Source organism: Xyrauchen texanus, chromosome 10 (assembly GCF_025860055.1).
Source record: "Xyrauchen texanus isolate HMW12.3.18 chromosome 10, RBS_HiC_50CHRs, whole genome shotgun sequence".
NCBI lineage: Eukaryota > Metazoa > Chordata > Actinopteri > Cypriniformes > Catostomidae > Xyrauchen > Xyrauchen texanus.
In genome coordinates, this window is record NC_068285.1 from 27,670,558 (window position 1) to 27,694,974 (window position 24,417).

The following is a 24,417-nucleotide window of genomic DNA, read 5'->3' on the forward strand; positions in this document are numbered from 1 at the left end:
GTTCTTGGCGGCTGTCTGTGAGGCGGGTGACATCTGGGGGCTGGGCCGGCTGTGAGGTGGGTGACGTCTGGGGGCACGGGTAGCTCCACGCTGAGGCCGGCCTGGGGGCCGGGCTGTGACAGAGCTGGTGTTGGTGCTGCAGGGGGACGCACAGGGCAACGAGTAGACGGAGTGTGGGGTCTATGGCTCTGCCAGGACAGGATATGCTGTATGGCCTCAGTCTGCTTTCTTACCCTTGAAACTGCCATGCGAAGCCTCCAACGGAGTTGCCAAACAGCCCAACCTGAGAGATGGGGTGTCAAGGAAACGAAAATTGATGTCCTCTCGTGACTCAACCAGGTTGAGCCAAAGGTGGCGTTCCTGGACCACTAGGGTGGACATCGCCTGCCCGAGAGCACACGCCATGAACTTCGTCGCTCAGAGGGTGAAGTCAGTCGCCGAGCGCAGCTCCTACTTTAGTCTCAGGTCAGGACTACCCTTGTGTAGTTCTCTTAGTGCCTTGGCTTGGTGCACCTGCAGGAGCACCATGGCATACAAGGCGGAAGCAGTGTGCCCAGCAGCGCTGTAGGCTTTAGCTGTCAGTGACAATGTCAGCCTACAGGCTCTGAATGGGAGCATCGAGTGACTCTGCCAAGTGCCGGCGCTTTGCGGGCACAGGTGCACCTCAACCGATTGGTCCCCTTGGGGATTGGACGAATAGCCCCCTGCCGCCCCGCCATCGAGTGTAGTTAGAGCGGAGGAGCTAAAGGACCATTTGCGGGCAGTGAAAGGTGCCTAACATGAATGCATGAGCTCTTCATGCACCTCCGGGTAGAAAGTAAAGGAGGCAGACACTCGCAGCTGCCCGGGCAAGCATGGAAATCAGCTCTGCGTCAGCCTGCGAATGAGCTGCCGCACCCAAGGGTGGGAGTCCAGCAGAGTCCTCAGCGGCAGACATGACGAGCTCACTTTCCGATGCTGCGATCAACAACTCATCTTCATCGTCACGAGCCCCCGAACGAGATCGCGGGCCCGCCATAAGAAGGACCGGCATCCTCGCTCCAGAGCTCGGTCGGAGCATACGAGCGTGACGGGGAATGGGAGGTCCATGTGGGAATACCTGGCAGAGAGGCTCCCATTGATGTACCCACATCGTCCCCAGTGATAAACAACCCTGCCTTATACACGTTGGTAGAAGGACGGAGTCGGGGAGCCGCTGGGGTGGCTTGCCCTCTTACGAAGGCGAGCCGCGACCGCAACGTAGCCATGGTCATGTGCTCACAATGAGGACATGAACCATCCACAAACGCTGACTCCGCGTGGGTAGCACCCAAGCACCAAAGGCAGCGATTGTGGCCGTCAGAATCGGAGGGATATCGACCACAACCTATAATTACACACAGACGAACGGGCATCTTGAAAAAGACGCTTTCATTTGTGCCAATATTTTAGAGAATTATATGCGCTTTTAGTGATATGCCCCATAGATCCAGCAGCTTCAGCAAGAGGAGAGATGAATGGAACGGCACGAATTATTCAGCTCAGTGAATGTGTCTGCTCGGCTCCGAAGAAGAAATCTGAGTGTGTGTTTGCAAGCGGCACTCCTTTTATACTCGTACATCCGGGGTAGTGGCATGCAAATCCCACACGCCAATTCGCATTGGCCTTTTCTTAAAGATCAGAGATGTCTGGGCTCCCAAGGGTGACCCTTAGTGTCAACTCATCTGCACAACGTCGAGTGAGTGACAAAAAGGGAACAGACAGTTTTTTGTTACCATAAAAACATTGAGGGCAGTGGCTTAACTTGCATCTTGCAGGCCCCAGTGCAAAGAAATTGTCCGGCCCATTCTTTGGGGGGCCTTTGTCCTTTCTCATCACCTCTCGGGCCCGCTGTCATTTGTATGGTTTCTTTTGGTTGACTGTTGTGGCCCCCTCTCATCCAGGGCCCTAGGTTGGCTGCCTGTGGCTGCCCACCCTACCTTCACTCTAGTTATGCCTCTGCTTGGGAGTATAATATCAGTAAATATACTGTAGGCTACTATTTGTATTATTTTGCTGCTGGAAATCCGTCGCAGAGTTTTAAGACCTGTCTTACCCACAGCACAGTGTAGAGTATGAACGGAAAATCATGAACTCATTAATTCTGAATGCAATGCACACATTTTTGCGAAGGATCCTAAAACCCCCACACCTTGTGACTCCCCATCTAAATCACGAGGTAGTGCCAGCAAGTCTGGGAGTTATAATGCTTATTGACGTTTTTACAACCCAAAGAGCCTCTCCAGAGACACTCGTGATATCGCCATCTACACACTGAAAATCTATACACTCATACCATTTAAAACCAAGAAATGGCTTATTTTTAAGGAAATATGTTTTATTCCCATAAGCTTGGGTATTTCTGCTGTTATATCAAACTAGTTAAGATTGTTTAGTTGTGTAGTTAAACTCTGAGGGCTTATATAAAGGGTCTAAGAATATATATTCACTTTTAAGTGTACCAAATACAAGTTTCTTGGTATCAAATTAAACCTTACGACTCGTCCTAGCTGAATATATATATACGGTTACATTAAAATGTATTCTGCTATGTTTTACCATCTTTTGAGTGATTCCAACCACATCCGGACCCTGTCATAAATTAGGCAAATGACTAGCCTTGACAAGACAAAGGGAACCACCTCGCGCCAAAACTGAGGAGCCTCATTGGGTCATTCCTCCCAAAGAGGCGTGACCTCCCTACCTTAAAAGTCAGGATCTGGTGTGGAATCACTCTCTTACTCTCTTTCTCTTCTCTTTTGGTCCTCTCGTTCTTTTATCTCGCTTCAAGCTCTCTCGCTTTTTCTTCCCTTTTTGTGTTACTCTCGTCAGACATGTCTTTTGTTTTATTTGGCGTTTATCTCAGTCTTTTTCTTGTCTTCGGACAAAGCTCAACACTCTACGTTTTTGGAGCAGTCCGATATCCTCCGGGTGAAAGGACTCTCTCTCAGTTTCAACCATTACTCCTAAGATGCTTTGAACTTCCCGCGAGCGATCCACGCTCGAGAAGCACCAAGAGAAATCCTCCATCTCACGGACGCAACGAGGACATTCACACACACACGCAGTCTTGTTCAGCGACACAAAGGTCCATTTTGCAAGTATTACTCCATCTAAATTCAAATGCGTTAAAGTGTGTAATTCCCTTGCTGGCTCTTAAGGTTTAACTGTTGTAACAAGTTTGCTATCATTTTCCTTACTGTTTTACTTTGTTTGTTCTATGTTAAATGTTTGTTGTTAAATGTGTTCTACGTTTGTTAAGTTTGTGATATATCCTAGTTCCTTGTATTAAACCCAATTATACGCTTGATTGTCTGTGTTTGTTGGTCATAAAGCAAAGCCTCTTTAATGTGCGATCTAAAGCTACGAGCTGATATTATCAAAGTAAGTTAACGTGCTTCGATTAAGTAAGCTTATACTAAGAATAAACCTTCTGGAGAATTGATCCAGTGTATCGAGCAAAGTGGTTTGCTGGACGAACTGGTTGGTTGCGGTACGGGTTAATTCCATTAAGGTGTTCTGAAAATTAATACAGCCTGTCTGCATATGATGTATATTCCTAATTAATTATAATTCGTTGTGTTTAATTATCTATATATATCTGAAGCAGACTTTTGGGCTATATAACCCCTGTTTTGGGGCAATTTAGAATGTATTGTTACCTGGTTCAAACCGTATGATTAATCAGTGATTACAATCATTAATATTAATTGTACATTCCCCAAACCTGAACCAAGAAACCCTACAACAATTTTACCATTATGACCGCAGATAAGTTATATAACCAATCACAGTTAAAAATCAGGAATCAAACAAAGCTGGACTTGTTGTAGGAAGCAGTGAATAAAAAAAAGTTAAAAAGCCTGCAGCGTGCTTTCCACATGCAGCTAGAGCAAATGATGATGTCATCACACCTTATACTGGAGATTCTCCCATCCAGGGACAACAGCAAGGGGAAGGTTTATTAAAACAAATGTGAGGGGAGGGGAGAGAGGAGTTAGAGGAGAACTCAGAGGCAAAAAGTTTATCCACGAAAGAGAGGACTCTTGGAAGTTCTTTCAGCACACTGGATTACATCAAGAACAGTTTTCTGTGGATTAATGTTGCATAGTTTATTGGATTAAGGATTGCAGAAGGTAAATTTGTGTTTTCTGTATCAGTCCCATTGGAGAACTCTACATCGGCGTGCATCCCTGAGGAAAAACAAAAACAAAACAACAACAACAACAACTGAGAAATAGCTGCCTAGAGCTAAATGTAATTATTGAAATAGGAAAATCCGATCCATATGACCTTTTACTACTTTCATAAACTTTTTGAATAGGATGGAAATGCTTATTCTATAGTATAACATGTAATATTGCAGCAGATTTATTTTGTTTCATTATTTTAATATACTATTCACTAATCATTTGCACACAATGACACACTTATACTTATTCACAGGGATGATATTTATAACCTCAAAAAAGGCTACTTGGAATAAATATAATTATTTGAACAGTGGTATATGCTTTCTGATCCCACATGCAAGTAATCCAAGTACTTCCCTTTTTTCACATTTTTCCCACTATGGTTTGTGGAAAAACCTTTATTACTTTTTGCCCAAATCGTTGCCCTCCAGTGGTACAGTGGTGCTTGCACATAGACAGTTCAGAGACAGACCATCTCTCCTTGCATGTGCCTGGGGAGATCGTGTCACAGATACTTTTTGAAATATCACCAAATCCCTCAGCTCCTTTCTGTAATAGGAGGTGATGTATTCTGGTAGCAACTGCAGTGTGCAGCATTGCAATCACATCCTTTTCTTTAATAATTATTTTGATTTAAGTATTCATTGTAAATATTGCTTGCCAGTTTTGATGCAGCTTTTCAAAGTGTAATCTGAAGGACAGTGAGATGCATGCACATAACCCTCAGGCAAGGTGGTTTAAATTTTATGTATGCACTGCAGACCTTTGTAAGTTCATAATCTTTTCCTCAACTGTTTTCAGCACACTCTCTGTCTAAGACTTTCTGGCAGGACTTTTTTAAACAGCCCATGGGAGTCAAAGAGGCAACATGAAAAAAAATTATAATTATGCTCTGTCTAATGAAACCACCATCTGCTACTTGGTGAAGATACGATTTCTACATATCTCACAGACTATTCCTTTCCCCCAGAATTAGGTTTAGTTATATAAACCAAACTCAAGTGAAAACAGTTCTAGTTTATCTCTGCCTTGAGTGCAGGGATGTGCCTCAAAGACACTGCAGTAAAAAAAAAAATAGATAGATGCTCTTTTGGAGAAGCATGATTGCAAAACAGCTGTGATTGAAGGTTAAACAGTGCCGCAGACATGATTACAAATGCCACAGCTCTCTATTCTTGTTTGATATGTCTGTCTAGTTTGTGTAACCAAATGCTCTCTCTTTTCTCCTCTTCAAGTAGAATCTGCAACTCCATCCCAATGATGTGCATCATTATGCATTTCTGAACATTTCTGTAAATGGATAGTTTACAGTGTGGCATGCTATAGTATACAAAAAATAATTAAACTGCATTTTGCTTATTACTTTATAATATGCATAGAGCTTTTATGCCCTCATAATAATTGTAGGACCTGTTAAAATAAAGTGAAGCCAAAAATATTAATTGTAAAAAAAAAAACATGAAAAAACAAACAAAAGAATTGGTTACAGTCACCACAGCTAAAATACACTTTCCCTTACACATTCACTTATGTTTAAACCTTAAAATCCTGAAAGTTTTTGTTTGTTTCATCCACAAAATAGTCATTCTTTGCTGTGTTTATAACCTGGCAACCAGTTGACAGCACAATATACAATGTGTAAAATAAGAGTAGAAAATACAGTGATAAAATGTTTTGTTGGTTTGCACTGTGCTAAAGAGAGAGAGAGTTTAACATAACACCCCCTCTTTCCCTGAGCTTCCAGGATCTCACATGAAAACAACACACTGTGCGTCTTCTTGACAACCTCCTTCCTGTCAATAGTCCACAGAACAAACTGTAGACACTTTAACAATGGCTAATTAAAGTGCTTGTTTATTAAAATACACATTGTTTCTTTTAGCCATTCTCTTAGATGGTGCTGAATTATTGTTTTGTAACTATCAATCTTTCATTGTAATGCTATGAATTGTGGCCTTGATGTGTTTGTAACCCACATCCTTGATTCCCTAACTAGTGCTTTTGTCATTTCGACTGTAGACATTCACTTCAGATTGCTGGGCATTGAGCCAAGGCAGAATATGAGAGAGACTCTTTCCTTTATCTGTGTGGTCCAGCTGCTTACTCTTTCTCTACAAGGCAAACAAAGTGAAAGTGAACAAAACAAGCACAAGCTTTAATTTGAATTCATTTTTCTGTGCATGGAAGCGAATGGTTATGAGAAATTTCCCAAAGGCTTTGAAAACAGGTAATGGGCTATCTCCGCTTCTCTCACCTGAAATGGATGTTGTCTTGTTTACAAGAACAATGTTAATTTTGCTGTGAGAAGTGAGGCAGTAAATAAAAGAATCTGAATGATACAAACAGATGTGCGGGCAGCCAATGAAAGGTGATGTCGGCTCAGAAAATAGAGCTGGGGTCATCCTGTATCTGAAAATATCAGGGAATTTAAATAGTAATTTCCAGGCCTGGAAAAGTCATGGAAAATTTAAAAAATGCATTTCTAAAGTGAATATAAAATTGTGTTGTTCTGCTCAGTTCTAAAAGATTTCATTGGAAAGAAATTACTCTTTGTGAGTGCTCGCAAGGCACAAAATGGCTTATTGGATAAACTGAGTATGTTTACATGCACACAATATGCTGACAATTACCAAAAAATCATCTTGTTCAAAAAATCTGACAATGCAAGAAAAACGCACCTAAACGAGATTTGAAATCATCAGCTTTTTCTCTGCGTTTCACGTCAAAATTTTACCAGTCACTTAGAATGGAATGACCTTATGGGAATGCTTATTTTTAAGCAGTTTACATGACCATACACATTGTTGCTTCTTAAGCATAATCGGTGTAGGAATGTAAACGTTACAAATGACACATTATCTACTGCATACATATCATTGTACATCATCATCGACAAGTTAAAATAGATTCTATTACTGATCCTATGTAAATTCTACACATGAATAAAGCACGAAATCATTGATAACAAATTTTAATGTCATATTAATTGTGGGTTCTTATTTATATGTATCTCTATATGCCTCCCCGGTAGTGTGGCCTGTGTTTGAATGTTCTCAAACAGAATGCCATTGCTCATTTGTTTCAAACTAGTTTTTGGCTCTGAGCGAAGAAGTTTTTCGCTGTGAGTGTGCTGGGGTATTTACTGGCATTTTTACCACCTAATATAATGTCTGCAAGTGCACAAGTGTATTGACATAAGAAGCAAAGTATAAAGCAATGATTTTAAATCTCATGTAAACCCAGGGTGTTTTACGTTGTCAGTGTTTTTTTTTTTTTTTTTTAATAAACTGTAATAAGCTGCATGTAAATACACTCAATGTGATTTCTTGTAATGAAAATCAAATTTGAGACTAGTAATTCAAAAGATTAGTAACTGATATACAAATGGAAATTTGCCCAAGATATCCTTGTTCAACGATTTCTAAAACATCCTGTAATTATTGGTAATGTCATGGAAATTCTTTGTTTAAACAGTGTGAGAACCCTGTAGAGCTATTCTCAACTTCAGCAGAGGTGGAGATAGTGCACACTCTGGGGTAGTGTTATTTTGTTTGACACCTTCACTTTCAGTGTCTTAACTGCAGAAACTCCTACAGTTCATGTGACCTCAGTTGGAGGATGTAGATTAGATGTGCACAAACATCACCAATGGGCTGAAATTGAAAAGAAAGCCATAAAAGGTTTAGGAGAAGACCTTGCCCGTCAGAGTTTCTGACTAATACATCACTCTGACATATTCACGTTGAGACATGCCGGTGAAAGTGTGAGGGCCACTTTGAGCATGCTGCATTCCTGTAAACAGGGAAGTGAGCTGGTGTTAATTCTGTGGACACTTGACATCAGAAACACACTTGCCTTGTAAGTCTATTTGACTTAGGAAGATAGGGAATTTTTTTATTTTGTGTGCCAGGCCTGGAAAAGTAGTGGAAATTTCAATAGTGCATCAGTTTTTCTGCTTATGCTCTGCTATAGATAAATATTTGCTCTTAAATATGGTTTGTAACCAATAGTTTTGTTTTATTTCTGGGCAAATTTATCTTTTGAATCAGTTATATACAAATAATGTATTAACCTGTGCATAAATTGGTCTGAATGAATAGTTAGCGAAGCAATCTGAACTGAAATATGTCAGGGCATCCCATTTGTGACAAGGAGAAATGAAAATAAAGACATGAGTATTTTTAACATACTGTACATTTTAATAAATAGTTTTCTTTTTTTTTTTCTTTCCTTCATTATTGTGAGGAACCAGAATTTTCATTAGAAGTGTATACTTCTGTGTGTGAGAGTCATAGATAATATTGCAGACAGATAGACACTAATTATAATCATCAAATGTCATGGGTTATAAAGCTTTATTAGAAATTCTATGGATCGTTTGCCAAATATTTTCTCTAAAAAGCACCCATCCACCCTAATAGCCACCATTATTAACCTGGCCTTTAACTATTGTATTGATTATGACTGCTACCACATGCTTTCTTACACGTTCCTGTAATTATTCTTATGCTGTTTTATTGTAGACGTATGAAATTAATCATGAAAAAAATAATAATTATGTCATAAAGCACACCATTGAGCATGAGCTTATAACAATATTACCTGATTATTTACATTTACTTGTGTCTTGGTAAGCTTAAGTAGTTTTTTTGTTCTTTGTTATCATGGTTAGGAGCTGAAGGAGGGAGTCATGAGCATCATCTGCTCCTCTCTGGTACTTCTTACCATCTTTTTGAGTTATGGGGCTCGACTGGCATCAGCTCAAGGTAAAGGCCTGCCTACTTTCCAACTCTAAGAATGAGTTTGCTATAGGCCAATCCTAGAAGTTCAGATACTGTTTGTTTAATTGTGTAAGTTTAAAACTGTGCTAAGCACATTGTCATCTAGTTCATGTGCCTAAATATGCTCTAAATGATGATATTGTACTGCATACATTTTTGGCACTGTGGCCCTTTTTTATAACATGTTGTTACGATTCTCTGTTGTTTGTCCTATGTTTAGCCTCTGTAATATGTTTCACCCTGGACTACACTTCCCATAATTCCCTGCTCTGATCACCTCCAGCTGTTCCCCATTATTTTCACCTGTCTTCTATTACCTAAATTATCCCTTGTGTATATATTGCTGTGTTATCTGTTCTCCTTTGTCGGTTGTTAATATTTCTCCCCTGTTTTGTTTTTAAATATTTAAAGATAACAATGTATAATTATTTCATCATTACATATTATATTATTGATATATGAGGGGCTTTCTCAGCAAATATTTGTATATGCGATTAAATAATCAGGTCACCATGTAATTCATACAATTAAAAATGTTAATCAATTGACAGCCCTCATTTTTATTAATATAGCTGACACTTCATCCTGCACTCGTGACCTCCTTCATTGCAACTGAACAACCGACCCAAGCAAAATGGATCTGGCGGCTCCCTTTATTCAGCTGAACAGAGCGAACTTACCCGTCCCTGAATATTACTGTCTGTTTTGTGTCCTTGCCAAATATACACACTTTTCTGATTCAACACAGTGTTCACATTCAGAGGTCGAACCCAAGTCTCTGTCCTCACCCACGACCACAGAGGTCGTTCATGTGTCTCAGTCCATGCCCACAACCATAGAGATCGCTTGTGAGACTCTCTCCATGCCCACGACCACTGAGGACATTTCAGAAGTCTTCCTGGACTCTTAGCCTTCTACGGCTTCACCCCTCGAACCTGCCACGGCTCCACATTCTACTGCTTTGATCCTCGAGCCTCCTACGGCTCCAACTACCATAACTCCACCCCTCGAGCCTGCCACGGCTCCGCCTTCCATGGCCCCACTCCTCAACCTTTCCATGGCTCCGCCTTCCATGGCTTCATCCCTCGAATGTCCTACGGCTCCTCCTTCTACGGCTCCAGTCTCTAGTCTGTGGTCACCACCCAGGCCTCCTGACCCTGTTTCAGTCATGTGGCTGCCAGCCAGGCCTCCTGATCCAGTCCCTATCTTGAAGGTGGCCTTCTGGATCTCATGGCCATCCTCCAGATCTGCTCTTGTCTTCTGGGTCTCCTGATCATCCACCTGATCTGCTCTAGTATCCCTGGTCTCATGGCCATCTGCCTCATCTGCTCTGGTCTCCCGGGTCTCCTGATCGTCCACCTGATCTTCTCTGGTTGTTTGCCCTATATTTGTGTTGTGTTTAGTCCCTGTCATCTGTTTCCCCCTAGACTACAATTCAATCAATATTATTTCTAAAACTTTAAATAATGCCTGGAATGCAAAGAGAACATGTTTGAGTAATATTATGAGTACTGTTGTAGCTGTTATTATATCTAAGGAATAGAAACATGTACACTGCACCCAACCAAGAAAACAGAAAATCTGTTAATGTAGAACAAATCAGCATTTTTGTAGAAATCAGGTGAGTTCTCTGTCTGCTACAGAAAAAGAACATTTCTCATAAAGGAAATTTAATCAGAACAGATTCTCTGAATTACAGTATGACTTGGTTAACATTAAACTAAATCTGGCAGGACATACCTCATATTTAAAAACACTGCAAAGTGTAATTCTACCATGTATTGAAGTTAGTGTGTATAGGCAATTGTAATTTGTGCTATTCATTAACTTAAGACTGTATTTAAGAGGTAGATCACACATATCATCAGGGTCGGGAGAGTTACTTTTGTAATGTATTCCGTTAGATTACTCAAGGTCAGTAATGTATTCTAAATACTTTGGAATAATTCTTGTTTTTTTCACTTGTTTTGACTACAAAAGCCTGTACAGTAAGACAAAAGTGTTAAAAATTCATTTTCTGAAAAATCTAAATATATTATGCAGTGTTGATTCTAAAACAAGATCAATCAAATGTATCTTATTTGAAAGATTTTTAGATATTTTTACAAGAAAACAATACAAAAATGATCAACAATGCAACTTTTGCATTAATATCAAAGATCTTACTATAAAAAAATAAATTATGACCCAGTGAATTTTCTTGAAAAAAGTGAATTTTCTTGAAAAAAAAACATGATCGTGTCTGGTAACATATGCATGTAAAATGGCTAGAAATAGCATTTCAGCTTAGCATAAAACGTCTCGGGTTACTTAACTGTAACCCCTGTTCCCTGATAAAAGCAGAACGAGATGCTGCGCTGACTTAGCGCTTTGGGAACAACTTTAGGTGTGACCAGCTGTGATGTGTGTGCAACACGTCAATGAAATTGACCAGAATGTATAGCCTCTGCTGGTGACATCATTGGATGCACCTGTAGCAGGGCTATAGATAGATGCGTCACAGGTGCATCGTCAGGTATTTTGTCTGAAGAGCAATCCTGGGGCATCCCAGTGCGGCAATGAAGCGCAGCATCTCGTTCTGCTTTTATCAGGGAACAGGTGTTACAGTTAAGTAAACTGAGATGTTCCCTGTCAAAAAGCTACAATTTATGCTGCGCTGACTTAGCGCTTTGGGAACGAGAATACCCACGCCGCCACACTGTGTATGTCCGGACCACTTACGGTTGTGTAGTGTGCTCACTAGAGCGCAAGAGGTCTCAGCCATGAGCTTGTGATGTTGACTCAAGGACATAAGAGCCCGGAGTGGCATGAACTTCCAAATTATAAAATCTTATGAATGTGTGCAGAGAGGACCAACCTGCTGCATCACAAACATGCTGCAGAGGGACACCTCTAGCCACGGCTTTAGAGGAGGCGACCCCTCTGGTAGAGTGAGTCCTGATACCTACTGGCGAAGCTTGACCGCGCGCCTCATAGGCCAGGGCAATAGCATCCCTCACCCAATGCGACATAGTCTGCGTGATGGCGGCCGCCCTCCTGTTGCAGCCCCCATGGCAAAGGAATAGTTTCCCTGACTTACACCACTGGCTAGTGCGGTGGACATAAGTCTGAAGGGCATGGACTGGACAAAGTCTGTGAAGGTTTTCCTGCTCCGGCATTGTAAACGTCAGGGAGCAGAAGGATTTGAGAGTGACCGGATGTACAGTCAAGAAAGAAACCTTAGGCAGGTAGTCAGGATGAGGGTGCAAAATTGCTTTAGCCATTCCTGGGGCAAAATCTAAGCAGGCTGGCAAGACAGACAGAGCCTGTAGATCCCCTAAACCCCCAATTATTTAATTGCCATAAAAAAAAAACATCTTTAGAGTCAGAAGTTTATCAGACGCTGACTCTAGAGGTTCTAAGGGGGTCTCAACCAGAACCTCAAGGACTATTGCTAAGTCCCATGAAGGGATCCTGGTCATAGCAAGAGGTCTCAGTCACATGGCTCCACGAACGAAGCGAGTGAGGAGAGGATGTCTCCCCAACAGCACCCCGTCAATCAAGGCATGGCAAGCCGATAGAGCGGCCACGTAAACCCTGAGAGTGGTGGGGCATGTGCCTCCTGATAATTTTTCCTGCAGAAAGTCCAGAACTGAAGCAATCTGGAAGTTAACTGGATCTGCATTATGTGCACTGCACCATCTTTCAAAGACACCCCATTTATTGGAGTAAGTTCTAGTAGAGGGAGCCCTAGCACTTAGAATGGTCTCGATAACTTCAGGTGAAAGCCCAGTGTCCCTCAGTTGGTACCCTTCAGGGGCCAAACATGAAGGTTCCACAGCTCGGGCCGGGGATTAAACATTGTCCCCTGCACTTGAGACAGAAGGTCCCTCCTGTCCGGAATCGCCCAAGGCGAGCCGTCGAGGACAGACATTATCTCCGAGAACCATACCCTGTTCGGCCAGTGCGGTGCTATCAGTAAGAGGCAGGACCCTTGCTGGCGAACTCTGGCCAAGACTCCCAGGAGCATTTTGTGCCATGTATGTGCCATCGCGTACAGACACAGGGGGGCTGGGTAACTCAGAGAGAAGTAGAGGGGACATTGTGCTGTCTGTTGGGAGGCGAAAAGGTCCACTTCTGCTCTTGTAAAATCTCAACCAGATTTATTAGTTTCCACTCCCCCGTCTGTATTTTCTGTCTGGACAGTAAATCTGCTCCCATTCAGGCATCCAGGGATATAAGCTGCTCTGATTAACAGGAGCTTTCCCTGGGCCCAAAGGAGAATCTGCCTTGCCAGTCTGTTCAGATGGCATGAATGTATACCTCCTTGATGGTTTATGTAAGAGACTACCGCTGTGTGGTCCACCCGCACCAAAACATGGCAGCCTGTGGAGGAAGTATTTCAGGGCCAGAAATACAGCCATCAACTTGAGAGAGTTAATGTGACAATCAAGCTGATGACCCTCCCATTCCCCTTGAGCTAGACGACCACTTAAAACTACTACCCAGCCCTTCAGGGAGGCATCTGTCATTAGAAACCTGAAATGGCAAGACTCACCTAGAGTGGGACCCAAAGTGAGGAACCAGGGTCTGAACCACATAGCAAGGGTACGTTGCACACGGCGCGAAACCCTTATCAGCCTAAGGGATTGGCCCTTGGATGAAATCCCCTGGCTTTGAGCCACAACTGAAACGGTCTCATGTGCAGAATGCCCAAAGGGATCACAGAGGACACAGATGCCATGAGACCTAGTATTCGTTGGTACTGACGAACAGTGCAACCTTGGCCTAGCCTGACTTTACTCAGGGTGTTCTGAATGGACATGATTCGAGTGGGAGATAATTGTGCCTACATCGTGATCAAATTCCATACAACGCCCTGCTACCATTATTGGATAGGGACCCCTAGTGTCATTTCACCAACACAATGTCGAGTGATTGACAGTAGGGTATGTCTAAGTTACTATCGCAACCCCCATAACCGGATGAAGGGAACGAGACGTTGTGTCCCTCTTGCTACAACACCAACCACGTACCAACCACTGTAATGGCCGTACCTTATTCTCGGATCCTCGGTGCAACACCTGACTAAACAGATGCATGATTTCCTCCTTTTATACCTGTATGTCTGAGGGAGGGACATGCAAGTTCTGTTCACCAATTCTCATTGGCCTTTTCCTCAAAACTCAGAGGCAACTGAGGCTCTCAAAATAGACCCCTAGTGTCACTTCACCGACACAACGGGGTTACGACAGTAACAAAGACTTTTTTTTTTATCACTGTACTGTGGAAAAACTGGAAAACATGCATTAATTATATTTAACAAGACTGTTATTTCATTAAACATTTTGAATATACTTGGCTACAAAGGTTGATAGAAAGAATTTTCGAAATGGGGCCCCGGCTTGGTCGGTTGCTTGGGGCCTCAGAAATTGCAAACCTGCCCGTGCACTGATTTCTTTGAGCACTAAGGCTAACTCATTTGAACACAATTAATATTAACTAATGTAGGGCTCTACATTTAGGAGCGGGGTCGGTTATTAGCAATAATTAATAATTATCATAGATAATTATCAATTAGTAAAATCAATAGAACACTTATTAGAATCAATGTTAGCTTTATAATCCTTTAAATCAACAATCATCAAAGACAACCATCAATATCAAATTCAAGAATATTCATTATTATCAAAGATAATCATTAAAATTAATGGGACATTGATTAGAATTAACACACATTAGCTTATTTATCGTTCAAATTCAAAAATCATCAAAGATAATTGTCAATTGTCAAAATCAATAGAATAATAAAAAGGATTAATATCGCCGAGGCACCACCCTGGACTCAGGGACTAATAACCAAACAGTTTAACAGTCTCAATATTAGATTGTTCTCTTAGGAAAATCAACGTCCGGAGAGCATCAATATTCAAAAGGAAACATGAAGTCTTGAATCCGAGCACTGGCATACAGGTGTATGCAGGTGTATGCAAAACAAACCAAATCACTTCTCTTTGAACTATAACAAAGTTTATTGATGCAGTAATATCAATTAATAATCAATACAATGCAGTCAATACACTTGAGACAACTACAAACTAAACAGTGACATGATTAGATACGGTAACCAAAATAAGCCTATAACACGGAAGGTATTTGTATTTCTGTCTGTGTGTGTGTGTGTGTGTGTGTGTGTGTGTGTGTGTGTGTGTGTGTGTGTGCAAATGTAGCAAAATATGAGGAACTGTGGAAAATGACTTTGACCTTGTTCTCTAGACTGCCAGGGCCATGTTCCAAAAATATGGTAATGGAATTTGTGTATTTTTCCATATTTAACCCTTTGTTTCTCATACAGCAGCAATATGCTGAAAGTTCATTTTAAAGGAACCTACCATGCTACCAAGGCCACAGTTTACTGATCAGGTACTTTGTAGTCAGACTATTTAAGTTTAAGTCCTTCAAACTACTGATCTATGTCTTATTTTGCAACCGTTAGTTTAGTAATAGTCATCTATTTTTACTGGACAAATGGTGTTCCAATAGTGCAGATATTTCAAATAACAGCACTGCAGTGTTTCACTGTTTGTATCACTGTCTTTGTCATCATCTTTGCGTTGCTCACCAACATGAAATTAATTATTTTGTAACTATTTTCAGTACAAAAAGTTTGTTTGTAAGATGCTGTAAGCAATTTTTAGCTGTTCTGGAATTTCTGGAGACTGAGCCGTTGAATTAGACACAAAAGTCTTTCTAGCCTGTCAGTCCACTGTCAGCCATCTTTGGAATGCTCTCAGGAGGCAATTTTATTGGGTTTTTGAGCATCCAATCTACTTGAATGGGGAAAGGTTAGCCAAGATTACAATCAAAGAACGTATTTCAAATCAGCAATACAATTTGACAATACTGGAATTATAAATTGTTTTTCTTTACCTGATATTGCGCTAAAAAACAACATTTTCCCAGCTTGAATAGTTTATGTCCGTGCTCGTTCTCGAGATGATTGACAAGCGATGTCTGTTTCTAATAGGTAGAGATAGTTAATTCCTTATTTATAGTTAGTTTATTGTTAACTTCTTGTTTATAGTTCTGTTGTAGGCTATATACTGTAATCAACATTACAATCATGCTTTTGTACTGAATATCATATTGCTGTGATTAACTACTGATATTTAGTACAACAACACTAAATGTTTAGAATGTTAGAATGTTTATTTATATGTTTTAGACCTTCGTATTGGATCTAATGGGCCGAGAAGAGCTCCACTTGTTCATACAGTTCAGTGAAACCTGTGTAAAGACTTGCTCTCATTGAGTCACCACCTTATACACCTCGTCTGTGTTGCTCTATTCCATTTTCACTTGTTAAATTCTTCTCATGCTGGGTTTCTATGAGCTTAAGGGGCATGAGTGAGAAATATCCTGAAGTGAATGTCCACACCTGCTGTTTTTTTTATGTTTTTTTTAGTGAATGTGCTATAATGGATATTTGACATAATTGCTTTAGACATACTGCTACAGTACTAAAGTGTTACTATATAAATCACATTTAGTTCTTATGCCAAACATATTGCATAGAACATTTATTTAACTACCTATGTTAAAGGCTATGTTTTTCAGACATCCTACTGAACAGTCAATACAGAATCAGCCTTGTCTGACACTTTTAGTCTAACAGAGTGTAGTCTTTGTTAAAGGTAACAGTGAAAGTATGACTTTTTGCTCTTTTGTACTTCTACTGAAATTCCAGTATCTCTTTCATCTTTATTTAACTATTTACTGTTAAAATAATTTTCACATTTTCATCGTTGCCATCATGTAAAATGGTGATCAGAAGTGTTGTCATGATCGAGTGAGCAAACTAACCTATTCCTAGATCTTAAACCACTTCCAATTACCATGGGCCTGTGTTTTCTTGGGCTGATTACAGATCTGTAAGACTTCTATTCACACCCCCTACTGTGTTAAGCCCCAATTGACTGTCTCCATAATGAGTTTCTCCAGGCCAATTCCAAGACCCAAAAATACTTAATAAACAATATGCAATCATGGATAAATAGAGCAGAAGCTTATGTAGTGATTCATAGCAAGGGAAGGCAAAGATACTGAGCGATATTTCACATTTATGTGCTTTAAAGATAATGTTAATGAGGAGAGATTTTGACTGTATCCAAGTGAGGTGATGGCTATTTAGCACACTGACACTAGAAACTATTAACACATCACATTTGTTTTTGGGAAGGTGAAGGACTTCAAAAGTATTCTAAAGTCTTTTGGCTTATCCGGTTTGGTTTTCAAATCTGATTTTAAAGACTGACTGTCCACATTTTGCAAGTGATGAAATCTGATACGTTTGTTCAGATAGTGTAGTCAATATCTGGTGTATCTACATTGATTTGTGTATTTATGATGTATGTGTCAGTAACTTTCAAATTTAACAAAAGAGAGTAGCTGTCAGTTTTGAGAGAGATGGGAGGAAACAGTCCAACCATGTTGGTATTTTTAACATTGTACATACTGAAGTTAAACTTACATACTGTGGTTCGCTACATGAGGAAAGAGTGATTAACAATTTGACAATATTACTTACTTTTCGTATTGTACATACTGTACACATAACCATTGTCCCTTTTCCAGGCAGCTGTTTTCTATCGATGCAAGTGACATGAAATTACAACTCCTATCTAGTTGAAAGGGTTAAAGACCAAAATCTCCAAAACAGTTGGTCAAGATTACAATCAAAGCACATATTTCAATCAGCAGACAAATATGACAAAATTGTATCATAAATTGTGATTCATTAGCTCAGATCACACTAAAACATAACTATTTTTCAGGCTGGTCCAGCTATTGAGCATGTGCATTTGAGTTGACTAGCAGGCGATGTCTGAATCTTAAATGTGATTGGCTCTCTTTTCACACCTCCTGGTTTTGGAATGCAGAAGTATGGGATTGCAGGGTAAACTTCGATAATGGTGAATGGGAGACTATGGTAAATACATTTTTTGTTTACCCATTTGCTCCAACATCAAAATAAAAGTTTTTTATTAAAAAAAAAATAAAAATAAAAAATAAAATAAAGAAAAATATATTGAGAGCAATGGATTACAATGGTCAGAAGAGCGAAGATGGTAAATCCTGTCACTGACAGCTGTGATAGAAACCTCATCAAGTCTGTGGTAACTTTTTTTTTTTTTACTAATTCCAGTGTAATTTAATACAAAATATATGGTATAAATGTACAATAAATAATAAAAAAAATTGCAAATAAAAAAGAAAGGTTTGGTAGATTTACGCTGCTAAATATGACAGAAACATGTCATCACAATCTCTGAAAAAGGGCAATCCAGAGTCTCCCAATTGTTCCTATTGATTTTAATACAAGTGCTCCGTCTTGGGCTAAATAGTCTTTGATGTCACGTCCCAAATGACAAGAAAAAAAAAACTACTTGAAACCTTATCTAACCGATCATCATCAGACTGAGATGCATTCTAAAACATCACATTTAAGTTGGATTTCAAACCAGATATGGATGTTTTCATGTGGTGTTTATTTTTTTTATATTAATTATTTATTTGTTTAATTTTGTTGACCACAAAATACAGAATGGATTTCAACTGCATACGCCATAAGAAATCAGTTTTTTGATGCCTATCTGAACTAAGCTATTTTCAGTACGTTTACACTGTTATAGCTACAGAAAAGATGGCTAATAAGAAACTTGACGTGCTATGTTTTTTCTTCTTTTTTATATTTTATCTTTCAAAAAAGACAAAGATCCCTTTGAATCAACTGTCAATGTTTTTTAAATGTGTAAAATAGTAGAACTAATTTTTTTTAGGTTAACACATCTTCCTATTCATTTACAAAAGATCAACATTGATCTGCCAAGTAACTAACTAGGTTATTCAACTAGTAAAAATGTGTAGCTGTGCAAGCCCTAATACATTCTGGACAAAGCTGAGCTACAACTGCATTATCTAGGTCTGTTAGTTCCACTTTGCCAAAAATTGGACTTGTAGAATTTCAGTTAAACTAAAACCTTTACATGACATTTTAAAAAAAAAAGACAAATTATTGTTTTAGTCTGACTGAAATACAATTTTTTAAAGTGCATGTCATTTTACAGATTGATATTCCCCTTGCTGAAACAACATATCTTTAAATTAAGAGGATACTGATTGTGAATGAATAAAGCTGCTCTAAACCCCAGTGATATTCATTTTCACTGTACTACAAACTGTTAGATCTGTCTGTCTGCAGCGCTTTGTGACGTGTCTGTTCTCCATGTGTTTGAAAAACACATCTTATCCTCCTTTCCATCATTCCTTCAGGAGCGAGAGCCGCCTCCAGATTTCCAATCTCCTCCTTGACATCTCTGCATCTTATTCCCAACTTTTCGCCATACGAAAGCAGGGTGCTATGTAGAACTGAGAAGAAAAAGGATTTAGCTGAGGCTGTCTGATTTCAAAATATAAAAATTCGAGAACAATGCAAACTGAATCCTCTGGGTGCTGAGTTAGCTGTAGAGAGTAGTGTTGGGTTCGAGTTCTCCTTAGTCGAGTCCTAGTCTTCAAACAAACTAATCCGATTCCAAGACTCAAGACCGAGTCCATGACAGGCCGAATCCCAGTCAAGTCGAATTAATCTGTTCATGAATCTGAATTCAATTTGTAACCGTAAACGCAACATCAATATTTTAAGCTTATTTTAACTTTCACAACAAAGAAAACACAATTGTCAATATAAAGTAACAAAAACACCTCTATATTTTATAGGTAGTTTCCTGCTGAACAAACTTCATAGAGGTTTCAGAATGAAAGAATATGCTTTTGGTGTATGAAGACAGAACTGTCCTTCAACACAATTCTTATCGCATTCTGTTGACATTTCAATTATTTGTTGCTTTTTCCCCTCCACTCAAATATAAAATAAAGAAAGTGAAAGCTGTGTTATTCATTAAAACCAGAGATATTATTGTTTCGAATTTTAATTTTGTTTTTTATTTCTACTTAATTTTCAATTTGTCTTTTCAATTTAGTTTTTTTTAATCTAAAACAACCCCTATCTAAAGAAATAATATATACTGAGATTTAGTTTTTGTCTCTATCTGCCGACTGGTTTGGAAAAATAGTGAGTCAACACAGTAGTAATTAGCACTTGCTGAGAAGTTACACGACTGACAGGACGACATAGAGCACGAGTGCTAAGCGAATTGCATCATTGCCATGGTAACTAGATACATTTCAGCTGATTTGCTGAAGACTAGAATGAATGTATCATCAAATCAATGTGCATCACTACAAAACTTAAATAGTGAGAAGGACAATCAGGAGATTTAATTTAAGAAAAAAATACGTGACCCTACCAAAAACTGGGACTGTCTTATGTAATGAACCGGGACATCTGGTCACCCAATATATAATTAAATTATAAACAAAAAAATGTTGCTGCCAAAAATTACTAAATTGAAATAACTTAATTATATATAAAATAACTTATATATTTCATTATGCATTTTTTTTGTGGGAAAAAAATTGTAAAAGAACATATTTTAAGCAGCTCGTCAATGCTTTTAAAATAGAAAATCAATAAATAGGTGCTGTTTATCTGTTTATCTGTTTTTCAGAGTTACAATCTGCTTTAGCAATTACAATTTTATTCCCAACTATTTAAAAAATTACAGTTAATTCATCAAGGACCAGCTTAAGTTGAGAAGATTGTGTGGACCACAATAGACTACAGATGCCTACATGTGTGGATACATTATGCCTAAAAAGACTTAATAGTAAACTGTCGAGACATGATGTGGGTGACTTGACTCAATGAAGTTCTTAACCATGACGATTTTACTAGTTTTCAGGTCCCGTGCCGTGCGAAACTGCCTTTAGTTTCTAGTACACTGGCTACATACCAGTCTTTGTGTTCATTCCAGCCACCTCAGTAATCGATGTTATACAACAGTCTCCGTAGTAACATTCAAGCATATTGGTTGACAGAGTGTGACACTCTGCACGTGTATTTGTTCAACACGGTGAAACAAACTCTTGGTACGTCTATGACATCAGGGGGTGCAACTGCTTGCAGAGAGAGTGTCCATTTATTTCTGTTTGCGTTATTTTTATTTATTTATTTTGTTAATTGCATCTCAAATCAAATGGTCTCTGCTGGATCCCAATCCCGAGTTCCAAAGGTTTGAGTCTGAGTAAAAATGCATCCGAGTCCGAGACAAGTCCAAGTCCATTCAAATTGGACTTTTGACTCGGACTTGAGTCAGAGTATGAATTTAGAACTCTAGTAGAGAGATTCATGTGTTAAAATGGGCCCTTTGCAACTTGACAGGGAATGAATATCAGTTTGAATACCCATCACCTGCTTGTCTTCACCACTAGCACCTCAATGAGGCAGCTCAGAGCTGCTACTCTGTTTTTCATACCCATCTGATCTCTGAAACATCTAAGAGACAGTTTCGCTGCACTGCTCTAACATGCTTATGCACGTTGATTGATGTACTTGTCTCTGAACCAATCAAATTGTGATGATTAAAAACTCTTGTCTCAGACGCTCTGACATGCTGCTTCAGACAGAAGAATGCAATGTAAGTTTCAATGCCTTATCCTATGTCTGAACTTAAGTCCAGTACACATTGTACAGATTTGCTGTCTGGCAAAATCCGGAAACCTTAACAGATTTCTCTCTTTGTAGGGCAAAGTTGTCAGTCTCTGATTGTGTAGTGTGACAAGCTTACCGATGGCCTATTTATTACCTTTGCAATGAATCTTAACCTCCAACAAACTTCTGACAGTGTCAGAAACGTTTGGGTGGCATTCATGCAGTGTGATTGTACTCCAGTGTCGCCAGTCACATAAAATTATGATTGTACTATTCAAATTACATAGAGTTCGCTCTGAAGAATAAGCACTCCACAAACTCCCTATTTCACACAATTACTGGGTTTTAATTTACATATTTTATGTGAATTGTGGGATATTGCATAAAAAATGCTGGAAGGAAGCACTAAGAACAAAATCTCCAAAATGCACATAAAAACATATACGCTAGCTTGAGATGGGTAAATACATTTTTTTTAAGAACACATGCACAAAAACTTCAATAGAAACACATTCACTGAGTATATTCCTATAGAATTTATGTAGCAATACAGATGCACAACAAAAAAAGTAATGTGACTTCCTCAATAAGCCATGTGAATCCGTATTTGTTTGATAGAATATCACCAGTTTTAATGCATAGTATCTGAAATGTTGCTCTAGTTATACTGAATTAAGATGATTGCCTTCAATTACCTCTCAGAACTGTATGACACACTTTCGCTCCCAAAATGCTTGCAAACATGATATTTGTGAGTGCATTTTGTCTGTGCTCTCTAAACCACAAGTGATGTATTATGTTTAATAAAAGAGAACAGTAGCTTCCATTTTCATTTGTATTGTGTGCTAATTTCTCAGAAAGTGATGATTTTGTTGTCTTGAACACATGAGATGGAAAGGCTGCTTTATTCACAAAATGTTTTTGCGATATTCAGATCTTTCGCAATTGCAAAATACAACATTCTTTTTTTTTTATTTTCCAAGGTAAACATTGGCAACATTATCACAAGATCTTGCTTAGGTTTGTAATTTTGTGTGTCAATAAAATGTCAGAATGTCATTTCCTACTCAACGATGTCATTTATAACCAAACTACTAAGATGAACTGTATTCGTACAGTCTGAGATAAATGACTGTTGTTTTCGTACATCTGCCTTGAATTTTAAGCAAAGCCAGTACAATCTGACAAGTAACAAACATAAAGTATTGATAAAATTGGTCACTGTTCACCTCTCTTTAGGAGATTACGTGCCCTAATTTAAGAGCACTATGCCTAAAGCGCAGGCAACGATATGTCAAATAGGCAAAGTCAGTGGGCATTGCCATGAATTTTTGATATTTTTCTATATCATGTGCTAAGTGCAGGTTCAAGTGAATTGGTGGAATCATGTGCACAAAGTGTTAATGGGCTGGGTGAAGTATAATGTAAATCGTCATGGTCATTGTCGTAACTGCCATTCCCTGATGGAGGGAATGAGGCGTTGTGTCGATGTAGTCACACTAGAGCAAACTTGAGAGCCCCGAACACCTCCCATTCTTTGGCCAATTAGAATTGACGAGTGGAATGTGCATGCCAATCCCCCGGAAATACGAGTATTAAAGGAGCTGGAATGCCCACTCCATTCTGGTTTTGTGCTGAGTAGCCCAGACAAGGTCCAGCCATTTCAGCAGCTAGTAAAGTGGCAAGAGGGACACAACATCTTGTTCCCTCCTTCAGGGAACGGAGGTTACGACAGTAACCATGACATTCCCCTTCTGTCACTCACTCGACGTTGTGTTGATGTAGTGACACTATGGGTCTCTATAGAAAAATGTCACAACAGCTGAACCGTGTTACGTGAACTGCTGATGAAAGTGCATGCAAGCTGCAGCATGCTTAATGGCTGCAGCATCAAGTCTGCATGTAACCTCCCCAATGCCCCAAAAGACATCATGTAGTTCCCCACATCCCTTAGGGGGGGAAGCGATGTAACTAGCATAGCATGTTTTTCTCTCCACAGAGTATTAGATTCATCTGGGGGCCATCTAACGCTATCATTCGCATCGGGGAAGGTGTTCTTTTCCTTTGCAGTGCTTTCAGGGGGAAAAGACCCTGCAGAGACCACATCCTGCCTAAAAGGGGAGGTCAACATGTGGCAATACGACACTTGGGCCCAGCAGTTGTACCTGAAAGGTGCACGGTGGTAGGTCCCACCATGAAAGGGGGGAACTCTACAAACACAGCGACCGGGGGCAGAGAGAGCTCTGCCCAAGGGAGATGTGGGTCCGCCGACAGGAAGACCGTACCGCAGAATATACATCACAGGGGTTACCAGAGTAATCAGCACCTGTGGAGCACCTATCCCAGTACAGGGCATATTAGACCCCATAGTGGGGCTGGATGTGAACTCCTCCACCAAGTTCAAAAACCATAGGGCTAGGGAGGAAGGACATACATGGTCCACGACAAAGAGCTGTTCAGAGCATCTAAAGCTCTGCATGTGATCCAAATAGGTGTGCAAATCATGCACCGGACACATCAATGACAGGGCTGGGTCTGCCTCCTCCTGGGGCAGCGCTTGCAGGCTCACCACCTGATCCCTGAAGGGGGTCTTGAGAACCTTGGGCTCATAGCTGGCCGGGGTCTCAGGATGATGTGAGAATCTGCCGGACCAAACTCTCTGACTCTAGCTGCTCAAAGGGGGCTCCCCGAAGGCCCAGGAGGACCGTGGAGAGATCCCATGAGGGGAAGAGGCATGGCCTGGGAGGATTTATCCTCTGAAGAACCTGATGATCAGGTTGTGCTTCCCAAGAGACTTACCATCCACAGCATCGTGGTGTCTATAGCGGCTACATAT

At 39.9% G+C, this 24,417-nt stretch overlaps 1 protein-coding gene across 6 annotated transcripts in view; it reads left to right on the plus strand.

Moving 5' to 3' along the window:
* The first annotated feature begins 4,008 nt into the window (after positions 1–4,008).
* The window catches only part of LOC127650128 (collagen alpha-1(XVI) chain-like), a 128,163-nt gene continuing 107,754 nt past the window's right edge, over positions 4,009–24,417 (plus strand). For all 6 annotated transcript variants that reach the window (XM_052135317.1, XM_052135321.1, XM_052135319.1 and 3 more), the window contains exons 1-2: positions 4,009–4,154; positions 8,884–8,977. In XM_052135317.1, the coding sequence (XP_051991277.1) occupies positions 8,902–8,977 (76 nt within the window). In that variant the 5' untranslated portion in view covers positions 4,009–4,154; positions 8,884–8,901. The remainder of the gene's footprint in view (positions 4,155–8,883; positions 8,978–24,417) is intronic.